We start from the raw sequence: 12,438 nt of genomic DNA, 5'->3' as shown, positions 1-12,438 counted from the left end.
TATATATATATATATATATATATATATATATATATAAATGTTTGTAAATGTTTGGAAGTCGAATCTGTGAATTTGTTAAGTTCAAACTTGCGGATATTTTTGCTATTAATTTTATCTATCTATTTTCTTTGATTAACACACATGTTAATTGTCATTTTTCATTTGCTCGTTGAGCCCTCACATATTTATGAATTATAGATATAAAACATATTCTATGTATTTCTGTATTTTAATAGTAAATAAAATTGTTTACTCCAAATGTGTCATCTAACAGAATAATGGAGAACTACATTAATATACATTTCCTGAAAGTTTGTAAGATCTGAGAGGGCTGTACATTTAACTCCAAGATGATTTGGCTTTTGTTATTTATTATCCATGAAACATCAGCTAACAATGGCAATACAGTCTTAAGAGATTTGGGAGAAAAAGAGTATTCCTTGATAAAAGGTAGGAAATTGAAAAGAAATTGATGAGAGTAACAGTTAACAGAAAATACATAAAAAACTTATCATTTTCAGCAAAATCATCATTGCCACAACATGGAAAATGTTGGCATACTGCGCTCCAAACATTGGAGAGCAATTGCGATAAATTGAATGATTACGAACATTCACTTCTTGCCCTTCAACTAGCAAATTGCTTCTTAGAGGATTCTGGTCATGCAACTTACAGTTGCCATTTCAGTGAAACAGAAGATGAGCGTCGGTAAAACGAGTATTTTTTGTTAGTTATATTTTATGCCTAATTTTGTAATAACCATGATTTGCTTCACAGGAAATGCATTGGCGACATGACAGATCGAGCCTTTAGTGTTTATAATGAATTCTACACTCACGCAACTCATATTTGTTTCTTTTTGAATCATGAAGCTTGGCAAACTGAAGTTGAAAATACTATAAAGCTGTAAGTGCATATCTATAATACTCTAATATTTTTGCATATGTAAAATATAAAAAAACTCACACATTTCTACATTTGAATTACATTTAATCATTCTATATTTAGATTGTGTATCATTTCTATATTTAGATTGTTTCAAATATCTTCCCGCATGAAGGATCAATTGTTAGAAGCATCGGAAATGCAAGGTGTAATTTTAAATAGTCAAAAGGAAGGTTTGCGTATTCAAAACGAGCTTTTAGATCATGGCAAGGAACTGGGAACTGTATTAAAGACTTCGTCTGATACAGTCAGCAATATGGTGTCGGATTTCAAGTGAGTTTGTAAAAACGATTTTTGTAACGTTTAAAAATTTCAAGTCAAATGTAAATTACTATATAAACTGTCGATTTGAAACTCTTGATTAAATTTTAGAGAATCAGCTAAAGATCAGAAGGAACTACTTTACGAGATCTTCTCATATATACGTACTTTCCAAAGCTGGATTATCGGAGAAGTGTCTTGGTTTCAATCTATTATATTTTATACTGTCAGCTGCATTCTCTGCGCGTTATTCAGTTCTTCTAGAAGAACGGTTGATGCAAGAGTTGCGCTCTTTAGTATCCTAAGTTTGAATATAGTGATTGAAAGAATACTTGTTCAATATTATGATAAGATTATTCTTCAATCTCCAGATGATAAGGTAATATTATAATAAAGTTAAAAAAATTGTTTCTCATAATACTATTCCATTTTCTCTTATAGGCGCACCTGCTAAGTACAACATGGTTGTGCAGAAAAATTGCCTTAATACTTTGTGCTATAACATTATTCTGTACATATTACTATTATAAAGATGGACAATTAGAGAATTATAAGGCTTTACAAAGAATCGAGCAGCAGTTGAATATCATTCAGAAAACTCCAATTATTTCCAACATTGACCAACCAATTCGTATGTATTTTATGTACAATTTTAAATGGATGCATGGATCAAATTTTTGCATAATAAATTGTATCAAATTTAGGTTACTCGAAACGACTTGCGTTGAAACGTTCACATACAATTTTTGATAAACAGGATATCACTGATGTTAAAAATGGAAAATAATTATTTTAAATTTAAAAAATCATCATGTATATGTACATATTTTAATAAGATAATTGTACAAATGGAAATAAAGATATCTATAGAGCTTCATAAATATTTACAGAAACAGTTTTTATATATTTAAGTATTAAGTATGATAATCTAAATTGTTTTACAATGTATTATATGTTAATGCATTGAAGTAGTATTACAGAAAGAAAAACTATACTGTAGGATATCTTCGTAGAAGATATGTAATCTGATTATGAGTCAAGTTCTTACTGTTAGGTACAGGCACAATTTGATCCTTTAAAGAATGCATACGTTCCATACTACTTGTGTAAACTTGGTAGCATTGATTTAATGCTTTTAATTGTGGGATACATTTTTTATCTTCAAACTCATTTTCTTCGAGACACGTCAAAAGAAGGGACATTTCTAATAAACATCCCTTTTCTAGAAATAGAAATATATTCAAATTATTAATTTTATAAAATTATATATATAAGAAATATAATTTTCTTGAACATTAATTATTGACAATTGTAATAAATATTGATGTGTTCTGTGCAGAATGAATTTACAGTCTATAAAATTAATTTCAAGGAATCAAAATCAATATTAAAAAGAATGAATGAATTAAGGTTTGCTTTCACAATACAATTACTTAAAAACTACAGGTTATCAAGCAATTTGTGAATAAAGTTCACTGATGAATTTCTTGGTAATTTTTTATTTTTAGATAACTATGAAGATAGATCTAAATATATTTTAATAAGAATAATTCACAGTTATAGATGGAATAAAAAATTAAATTGTTTTATATTCTTGACAGAGATTTATAAATAAATGAAATAGAGATTCACTCTCTACTCCAAAAGAATATAATTGAATGGAGCCAATAAACTCCATCAGTTTCAGAAAGTTAAATATACCTGTTATTCTCTGATTTTTTCCACTCACAGAACTCTTCAATTTTAATGGCAAAATCTCCTTAAAAGGCACTTTCTTTTCATTCTGTGGCTGTCTCGCATTACGAAATAATATCGATGTTAATCTCATCTCTCTGTAATATAATATTTATCATATGATATACTACAAAAACGAATATTACATTAATATATAGTAAAATAATATAGAATTATATAAATTTCTTTAAGAAAGTGAGGTTAAGTTTTTCAATAGATCTATGTTAGTGATTAAACGCATGATTTTTTTTTAATATCGACATATAAACACAGTTAATGTCAAAATACAATTTTAATAATCATTAACAACTTTTGCTAGACGTACATTAATTTTTTTTGTAAAAACGTCCGCTGGAGTTAGTCGCAACAACAATCACGTTCGACTTTCAGAAAATGTAGCCTTAAGCAACCAGATGGCGATAGCGTTTGCTTTCAATTGTGTTCTCTCGATCGTGTTTTCTTTTTGCATTCGCAATTTAAAACGGTAAAGTGTCGTAGAACATGCTGCATGAAATTATTGCTATATCAGAATATTTAAATACGAAGTCCAATTTCTTAAGATCAAAATAAATAAAAAATCAATTAGTAAAACAAATATTAACTCTTTTTAGAATGCAATTCTGCACTTCTCGTCTTTCTTTTTTTCTTTTTAGACACGTGCTTCGTATGAGTAAAATGCATGAAAATTGCGTAAAAAATAGATTCTATATATTTAAAAGGGAAAATATTCATGTTTCTCTGTCTCTTTTCCTCTCTCGTTTCTAAAAGCGATTAAAATTGTTTAATAATCGCGCGCCGTTTATATCACGCTGAAGGTGAAAAATTGCGAGACTAGTTTGTGGAGGGGCAATGGGAGATTATGGGACTCTGGAGAGGAACAAGAAAACGTATGATGCTTATCGTATAATGCTTAACCTCAAACTGCTTCAAAGTTGCGCGTGACTGTGTCGTTTTGGCGGCAAGGCCACACGTATTGTGGAACGGATTCGTATATTCGGCTGTGCCGAAAGGAAACCGGTGAAGGGGAATCGAGCAGGGTAGCGTCAAAGTTCAAGGATCAAGAATGGCAGAGCATCAGAGAAGTGAGTTTATTAAACCGAAAATGACGGATGTTTTTTGTGCGCGCGGTGCATCTTAAGATATTTCGCAAAGATATAATTGCGCTCTCAAGAACGGCGCAAAAAGGCTCACTGATAAAATTAAATTGCAGAAGAGGACAAGAGAGGGACAGACCGTGTTTTCGAGATTAAACGCGCCCGACGTGGCGACGTCGTTATGAGAAAACTCGTCGATAATGCATCATACGATGTAATTTTTTTTCGTCATGCGATCGCGAGCGATTGCTGCGTCGTAATAAATTCTACGCACGCGATAATGACTGAATGACGAATATCGTCTGTCTTAAAATACATAATATATGTCGTATAATTTTGATAAATTTTTACGCGATTTAATCCGTAGATGAAATTTCAGATTTTTTAATTCAGGTCTCTGGATCTTTTTGAAGGTTGCATGACATAGCGTGATTTTACGTACTTTCAACGTATTTATTATATCTTGAGATAATCGACGTAAAATATTTTCTGTTCATTTAAAATACATATTTTGAAATAATATATATATTTATTTTTGAAATTTAAAGAAATTTGAATTTTAAATGATTGTTATACATAATAAATATTATATAATTAATTTATGTTTATTTATATGTTTTAATTTTATTTTTATATACGTACGCATACAAAATTTATATGAATATAATAAAATATATAATAAAATATATAATAAAATATATATGGATGTATGTACCCATAGAGAAAGATTGCAAAATGATTATATATATATATATATCTCTCAATGCAATGTTGTAATAATATTGCAAATAGATTTCGCAATATATTTGCAACATTGTTGCAATGTCATAGTATCATAAAAATATCCGTCTTCAACAAAATTACGCTGTAATGTCGTAACAATGTTGCAGCGCAATGTATTTGTAACTTTATTATTATTAAAAATAGTTCTTTTATTATTATTGAATATAGTTTGAAATACAATTTGTGATATAAATATAAAATGCAGAAAAAGAATTAATCAATATATGTTTTACATTATATATAATTTTATATAATTATATTTTGTTATTTAATTACAAATATTTTATATGCAGGTATATATACATATATATATTTTTTAAAGTTTAGGATTTATATATTACACTTTTTTGCAAATATATATTTTATACTTTATGCAAGTACGCCTATTTTGCAAGTACACATATTTTTAACTGACAAAATGAAAATAATAAGAAATTCCACGCAATTCTATTTCATTTTCTTTGTAATATTCAAAGAATTTTTTAAATAATATTCCAAATAATATTCCAAAAAATTATGAAAATTGATTATAAAGTTTGAAAAATCTTGTGCGGCGGCGACAAATATTTCAATAAACATAATTATAATGTCTAAATTAATGAAAATAATTAACAATCATAACGTAATTGACGTATGTTTCTATATAACAGCAGTTCATTACTCAAAAGCTGAAATATTTTTAATGTAAAGAATGCTGCAAGATTTGTAAAATGTAATATATATTACAATTCCTGACATCTACAATGTTACAGCACAATCTGCAATTATGTTACAATGTTTCTGCAATGATACTGCAAGTTTCTGTGCTATATAGATATAAATATAAATTAGTATATACATGTATCTATATATATATATATATATATATAATATATAATAATAATTAAAATATTTATATATGATTATAAATACATATCTTTAACAAAGCAAATTATTTACAGGAATCTCAATAAATAGATATCTCAATAAATATCACTCAAGAAGATTATTATTTATGATATACTATTATTATTGCTTTGTCGGTTAACACAATTTTTTAGATATTTTTGAAAAAATTATTATCTTAATTAAAAGAGAACTATCATATTTTGAGACTTTAAAAGTGATATTGAAAAATAGAGAATATAGTAAAAGAATGACCTAAATTTCTTATATACTGAAACTAGCATCTCGAAAGCAGAGAACAGCTTGGCTACTCTAAATTTTGACATAATTTATTTACAGTGTTTCGCAGCCGTGAGTTAATTTAATTCATTCCTGCCTTGAAAAGTAGGTCCGCGTCATTTGCCCGTGCATATGTAAAGAAATATATTGCATAAATGCAATTATGTATTCTACATTCTTCATCATTTATAAACTTTATAATTATGATGATTTTACGTTTTCTTTTGTATTATTAGATATAAGAACGTATTATTAAAATCAGTGAGTCGGATTATTAGAAATGCGATTATTAGAAATTCATAATATTATTTTAATTAATTTTTAAAGTAATAAATAAGCATAAAATTTTAAATAAATTTTTTCATAAACATAATAAAACGATTATAAATTTTTTTATCGATTATCTTACAAAGTGATTGTTTTGTAAATATTGTTATTCCTATTATTACTGAATTTCTTCTTACATTCTTGGAATACAGCGATAGATAAGGAATGAATAGATCAATGAAATCCAAATTGTATTACGGATAAAAGGAAATAGGCATCTTGCTAAATTTAAAGTCATTCTTTAGTCTTACTATGTCACGATCGCTATATTTTATGTGCATCTCAAGTAAGTTAACAAGGAATTTAACTTTCAAAATTCTCTCACGATCCGATAACGTACTTCTAACCTTCGCACATAATGTTAAAGTTTCAACAGAACATTATTGTAATCTAAAGTGTAATATTAAATTCCGATAATCTTAATCTTCAGAAAACATTTATATCGGAAAAGATTAAAGAATCATAGTGGCAATTTTTTATTTTATCAATTATGTGTTTAAAGATAGAAATGTACCTTCTTGATGATTGATAAATTTCATTATCATCGATAAAATGATATTAAATGATAATAAACGATTCACTGCTGTTGCGAAAAGATGGCTTGATTGAGACAATTTTGTTTTATTAGTCGGCAGAAATGCATTTCTTCCCACCGAATAAACTGGATAACAAAATTATTAACTTAACAAAAACAGGTAACATAAGTATTAGAAGTAATGAAATAAAACAATCGGATTTAAAATAATCTTGCATGAATCATTTTCAAATTCAATAGTTAAGTATCGTAAACATTGATCAAATCATTGCGCATTGTAGAGATCTTGAACTTCTAATTGATGAAAAATCAAGTAGATAATTCGCATGTAATGAAACCGATTGCTATCAATTGGAAGTCGTTCAGGAAATAGAAGTACGGAAATATATTACATCGCTATATTTAAAAACTGCGTACTCATCGACTTTTTATTGCCTAGTAGTTCATTGATTTACCAATCATCGTTATCATGAGATTTATAACACAATACGAATATTTTTGCATGCATGATTTGTGCGTAGTATCTACTATTTTTATACGTGCATAATAACAAACGAATAATGTTTCTCTAAATTTTATAATTTGATAATAATAAATAAATTATCACTATTATTTTAACATCTTGTGAATATTTTCTTATTTCTTCTAAGTTCTTTTGTGAAACAATACATATCTTTAATATATCTTTTTCATAATTTTTAAGAGAATGAGTCTTACTTTTTGCATTATTCTGTTTCTATAATTCTCTAAAATCTTTGGAGCGGAATTTAATTCTAAAGAGTGACAATTGAATCATTGTTGAAAGAAGAGTGGCTCAATCGTCAATTTTTAAGAGTGTGAGTTTACTCTTTAGAATTAGATTCTAGTTCAAAGATTTTACTTTTTGCATCATTGTGCGTCATCTTGAACGTCATATTTCCACATAAATTATAATATGTATATAATAATAACTATAGTAAAAACACAATAATAATGTACAATATATGTAACTAGTAGGTCTATTATTTTTATCTGAACTTCTTACACGATTCATCTTCTCTGTTAAAGAAAAAAAGAGAAAAAAAATGAACCATACAAAAAGCTAAAAAGAACAGGTCTTATAATAAAATACAATATCCCGATGATGCTCGAGATCGGATTAGTTCTCAGATAAACGCTTCGTTGATTTCAGTTACATTGGTCGCTTTCTCTGTTGACAGAATTTCTCTATTATGGAAATAGTGTTTTACTGTATGTATATGTAATTGCAAGAGATTTAGCTAAGTTTAGCAACTTGTATTGCATACATTATGATGTATAAGAATGGAACTGAGTCATCAAAATCATTATGCAATGTGCCATATTCTCCAGTATATATTACACATGCATTGCATTTGTGTAAATAGAATCTACACGCGACTTTTAATTGTAAACAAAATATTTAAATAACAGCAACATTCTCACACAAGAGAATGTACGATTATGTAATCAGATTCGCTGATAAAGAAAACTTTATTACTTGTTTATGATACTTAGCGTAATGATCCACGATTATCAAAACTTAGTAAAAACTTATCTTTATATTCAATAGATTGCCGAGGAATATGCTGAAAAATTAAAGTAGAAGTAAAAAAAATGTGTTGTTTGTAATAGGCAAATTTTGTAATAATTTCAAAATGACGTTTGTAATCATTTAGATATTATATAAAAATATCTACTCAGATAAAAATCCTTACTATATCAATGATCAAGTTATCTTGAACTTACAGATTCACATTTAAAATCATGTTTATGTTTGCTATGTCATTTAGATTAGATAAAATTTGTTGTTATTATAGCTAAATCCATATAATTTTTTTCTACCTGCGCTCTATTGAATTAAATATTCTTGAAATAATGAAAGAATTGAATTTTATGGAAAATGATTGGATGATCGATTTATCTATCTTCGAGGGCACTCCATAATTGCCTCGTAAGCATTTACGTTTGCCTGATTGCACGTGGTACGCACATGCAAGACAAATCCGACGCTCAGTCGAGGTTCCGCTGGTGAAGTGACGAGACTATCGAAAGAAATCGGCAAGAAATCTGCTGGCACTCATAGTCAATCACGTGACTTTTTTCGTGTCTGTTCCTGTGTGACTTGTTTGTAAAATTATGAATTCTGTGATGAAAACCATGAATACTTTATCGAGTAAGTTAAAAAAAAGTTTTTATATGACTACTTCAGCGATTTCGTAGATCGCCATTACTTATTTATCGTGTAAATTCAAACTAAACTATGTTTATTACGTATCGTATTTCTATCCAAAAAAGTGATGACTTTAAAATAAATTTTAATTCATTTATTATTTTTTACTCATTTATATTTTTACTTATTTTAATTATTGGCCTTTATATTGAATATAATGAATACTCTTTAGACTGAAAAATAATTTAATTATATATAATTAAATCTCAAATTAATAAACTCTTGAACTATTATTTCCCCCTATCATTTTTTTAATAAATATCTAACTACGCGATTAATTACTATTAATACTAACCGTATATTTGATCAATGATATATCTAGAATCTCTTATTTGATAATAAATTATTGTCAGCAAAATTTATATTGAATATAATGAATACTCTTTAGACTGAAAAATAATTTAATTATATATAATTAAATCTCAAATTAATAAACTCTTGAACTATTATTTCCCCCTATCATTTTTTTAATAAATATCTACTACGCGGTTAATTACTATTAATATTAACCGTATATTTGATCAATGATATATCTAGAATCTCTTATTTGATAATAAATTATTGTCAGCAAAATTTATTATTTTTCTCCTAAATATGCTGAACAATTTGAAATATTTATGAATTTATAATTTAAAAAATGATAACTGATTAAATGATAGTTGTCTCTTTTTATCATATTATGAGTAATAGTGACATAAATAATATTATATTATGTATTCTGTTACTGTGTGTGATTATAAGTGTGAAAAATACATAAAGTATGTGATTTCTGAACTTTTGTGTGCATCAAACATGCTAAATAGAGGAAAAATAAAATACATAAATTTTTTGTTAATTTTTTAAAGTCGTTAATTTTCACATGACATACTTACATAATAAGTTTCAAAATTTCCGGTCTGCAAGGATATAAAAGATGATAAAACTGAGACAATCCTTTCCTATTTTTCAATATTAATTATATATTGTTATGTATTTTAAAAAAACATTTTATAGAACGATGATTTGATTTTTGTAAAGCAATGAAAAATATTTTTTGTTCTTAAAATAATTTAATTGTAGGACTAACTAACTAAACTAACTAAACTTTTCATTAATAGTAAATATTTTTCCGCGCAAATTGGACTTCAATTTTGAAAATAAAAATTATTATCTAGTGATTATTTTTTTATTTTTTATTTTTAAAATTAAAATTCAGTTCGTATGGAGAAAAATTTATCAATAAAGAAGTATATAAATAATAAAAGTCTCCGCAGTGTTGAATCATTTTAATGACAAAAATTCAGAATATTTTTTTAAATATGATATAGAAAAATTAATTCATTTTTCTAAAAAAAAATACGTTGATGTAAAAGATGAATGTATTAAAAAATAAAAATGTTTTATTTTAAACTTTTTTCATATCCTTGAGTTGAAACTTTTGGACTTTATATTTACATGTTTCTCTTTCGTGTTTTTAGTTTCTTTCGTTTCTTTTTTACATATCAAGTCTTATTTAACTTTTAAATAATTATTTTAGTAATAAAAAATTATGCATGGATGTTATAACGTAACAAACATGATGATCTTTTTCAAAAATCAATTAGGAAATTAATTTTTACTCCTATATTTAAATAAGTTGTTTTAGTGTCTGTAAAATCTTGCGGTTACCTTTGAACGATGTCAAATTGCACAAGAGAATTCATAACTAATTATGTAAATAACTAATTATGTAATATAAAAAGATTCTTTTTACATTAACGTCACGAATATAAAGCATAATGACTGTATTCAAAGTAAATTTTAAAATGTAAACACAAGAATATAAAGACAAGGATTTCTCTCTTATTGAAGCTTTTATAGGATATACATTGGATATGTAGTATTACTGTGTGTTACATAGGAAATTTTATCATGATTGTGAAAAATATAAAATTTATCTGATTTATAAAAAATTCAGTGTGTTATTGGTATTTTAATGAAAGAAAAATCATAGTTTCCTTGCACGTCAAGAAATGAAGATTTTCTACATTTTAATATTAGACGTGAATATTTCTATGTGATTAAAGATTGGAATAGTTATTTTATAAGTAACTTGTAAAGTAACTTATAATTATTTTTATAATTACTTTTTCAACCCTGTTATTTTCCTGTTCCAAAATGTCTGTATAATTTCAGGGAGATTATAAGATCACCATTATTTATTTTGTTTACAGATGTGTTATTATATAAAATTTTCATAAAACATATTATAAATAGATTATCAAATTCTAACGACGTTGATATTATATATGTGATTATTGTGATCATTAAATATTATTGTGATCAAGAAATTTCAAATGAGAATACAACAAAGATAGCTTTCAATTATGTCAAACTTGGTGAATATTTTTAACGTTAGATAATATTAAAGAAGTAATTTTACTCCGAAGTTTTTAATTATTTTTATTGCATTAGAATTACATGTACTGTCGTCTTTTATATTAGAGAGTTAATATTAATAAATTATTTCTAAAATAATTGATTATTAATTATGTAATAAGGATTATGTTCTATTTTTTTGAAAATATAGAGATAGATATAGCCTTACAAATATAGAGATAGATATATACTTACAAATAAATGATTACACGTGATGTTGTTTTAGCATAAAATTTGATTTTATGAATAAAAAGACGTAAAAAGCATCATACGTTTGCAAATTTTAAATATAACTTTTTTTATTTCAATAATGGATTCATCAAGTGTGTTGCGTTATATTAATCTTTTCAAACTTCGTGTGTATTTATAAATTGTAAATTCAGAAAAATAAATTTAAAAAAGGTTTCAATAATTCTCATTTATTCATATATATAAAAACAAATTAACAAATTAATTATATGTGACTAAAATAGAAAAATATTGATTATTAAAAAAGTGATATACAATGAAACTTTTTGATAATTCATTTAGATGGGCATTTACAATATTGATAAATGCATTATAAATATTACAAAATAATACAGAAGGTATTGAAATCTTTTAAAGGAATTCTTTAAGAATTCCCGAATTTTTCAAACATTTTTGTTCAAAATTGCAGGTAAAATTGAAGAATTTTTTAATACAATTTTGAAATAAATTAGAGTGCAAGTAACGCAAAACTATATATTGAAAATTAGCAGAAAACAATGATTCTATTATATTCATCGTTACTATTTTCCACAATCAAAGTTGTGAAACCTCTAGGAATTGTACAATCAAAGGAATACTAGGGAATAGTAGGGAATAGGAAACAGAGAATTATAAGAATTTATACTATCAGAACCATAGTATTAGCAGGATATATATATATATATATATATATATATATATATATTATTATATATATATTATTATTACTTTTCGTTCTT

The 12,438-nt window shown here is 25.9% G+C and overlaps 3 protein-coding genes across 3 annotated transcripts in view; 2 read left to right on the top strand and 1 right to left on the bottom strand.

Moving 5' to 3' along the window:
- Window positions 1-350: 350 nt before the first annotated feature.
- Window positions 351-1,993, top strand: LOC105623111. Its single transcript, XM_012204511.1, has 7 exons — window positions 351-450; window positions 522-708; window positions 778-906; window positions 1,033-1,218; window positions 1,318-1,585; window positions 1,648-1,837; window positions 1,911-1,993. The coding sequence occupies exons 1-7, from the start codon at window positions 351-353 to the stop codon at window positions 1,991-1,993; spliced, it is 1,143 nt and encodes a 380-aa protein (XP_012059901.1).
- A 202-nt stretch (window positions 1,994-2,195) lies between these two features.
- LOC105623110 (coiled-coil-helix-coiled-coil-helix domain-containing protein 1) lies at window positions 2,196-3,306 on the bottom strand. Its single transcript, XM_012204510.1, has 3 exons — window positions 3,266-3,306; window positions 2,908-3,038; window positions 2,196-2,428 (listed from the first exon to the last, which is right to left on the bottom strand). The coding sequence occupies exons 2-3, from the start codon at window positions 3,032-3,034 to the stop codon at window positions 2,196-2,198; spliced, it is 360 nt and encodes a 119-aa protein (XP_012059900.1). The 5' UTR covers window positions 3,035-3,038; window positions 3,266-3,306.
- Window positions 3,307-3,789: 483 nt separating this feature from the next.
- Window positions 3,790-12,438, top strand: part of LOC105623127 (glucose-6-phosphate 1-dehydrogenase-like) — a 12,430-nt gene continuing 3,781 nt past the window's right edge. The window contains 4 exon segments of the mRNA XM_012204524.1: window positions 3,790-3,841; window positions 3,904-4,022; window positions 8,841-8,938; window positions 8,940-9,016. Of these exon segments, the coding sequence (XP_012059914.1) occupies window positions 3,790-3,841; window positions 3,904-4,022; window positions 8,841-8,938; window positions 8,940-9,016 (346 nt within the window).

The sequence above is a fragment of the Atta cephalotes genome, assembly GCF_000143395.1.
Source record: "Atta cephalotes unplaced genomic scaffold scaffold00053, whole genome shotgun sequence".
Classification (NCBI taxonomy): Eukaryota; Metazoa; Arthropoda; class Insecta; order Hymenoptera; family Formicidae; genus Atta; species Atta cephalotes.
This window is presented reverse-complemented; position numbering and strand designations above follow the sequence as displayed.

Coding starts and splice junctions, on each gene's coding strand:
- LOC105623111 (XM_012204511.1), top strand. CDS start 351: ATGATTTGGCTTTTGTTATTTATTATCCATGAAACATCAGCTAACAAT. Junction 907..1,032: donor GTTGAAAATACTATAAAGCT/GTAAGTGCATAT, acceptor TTCTATATTTAG/ATTGTTTCAAATATCTTCCC. Junction 1,586..1,647: donor TTCAATCTCCAGATGATAAG/GTAATATTATAA, acceptor TTTCTCTTATAG/GCGCACCTGCTAAGTACAAC.
- LOC105623110 (XM_012204510.1), bottom strand. CDS start 3,034: ATGAGATTAACATCGATATTATTTCGTAATGCGAGACAGCCACAGAAT. Junction 2,429..2,907: donor AAAAAATCAGAGAATAACAG/GTATATTTAACT, acceptor TTCTATTTCTAG/AAAAGGGATGTTTATTAGAA.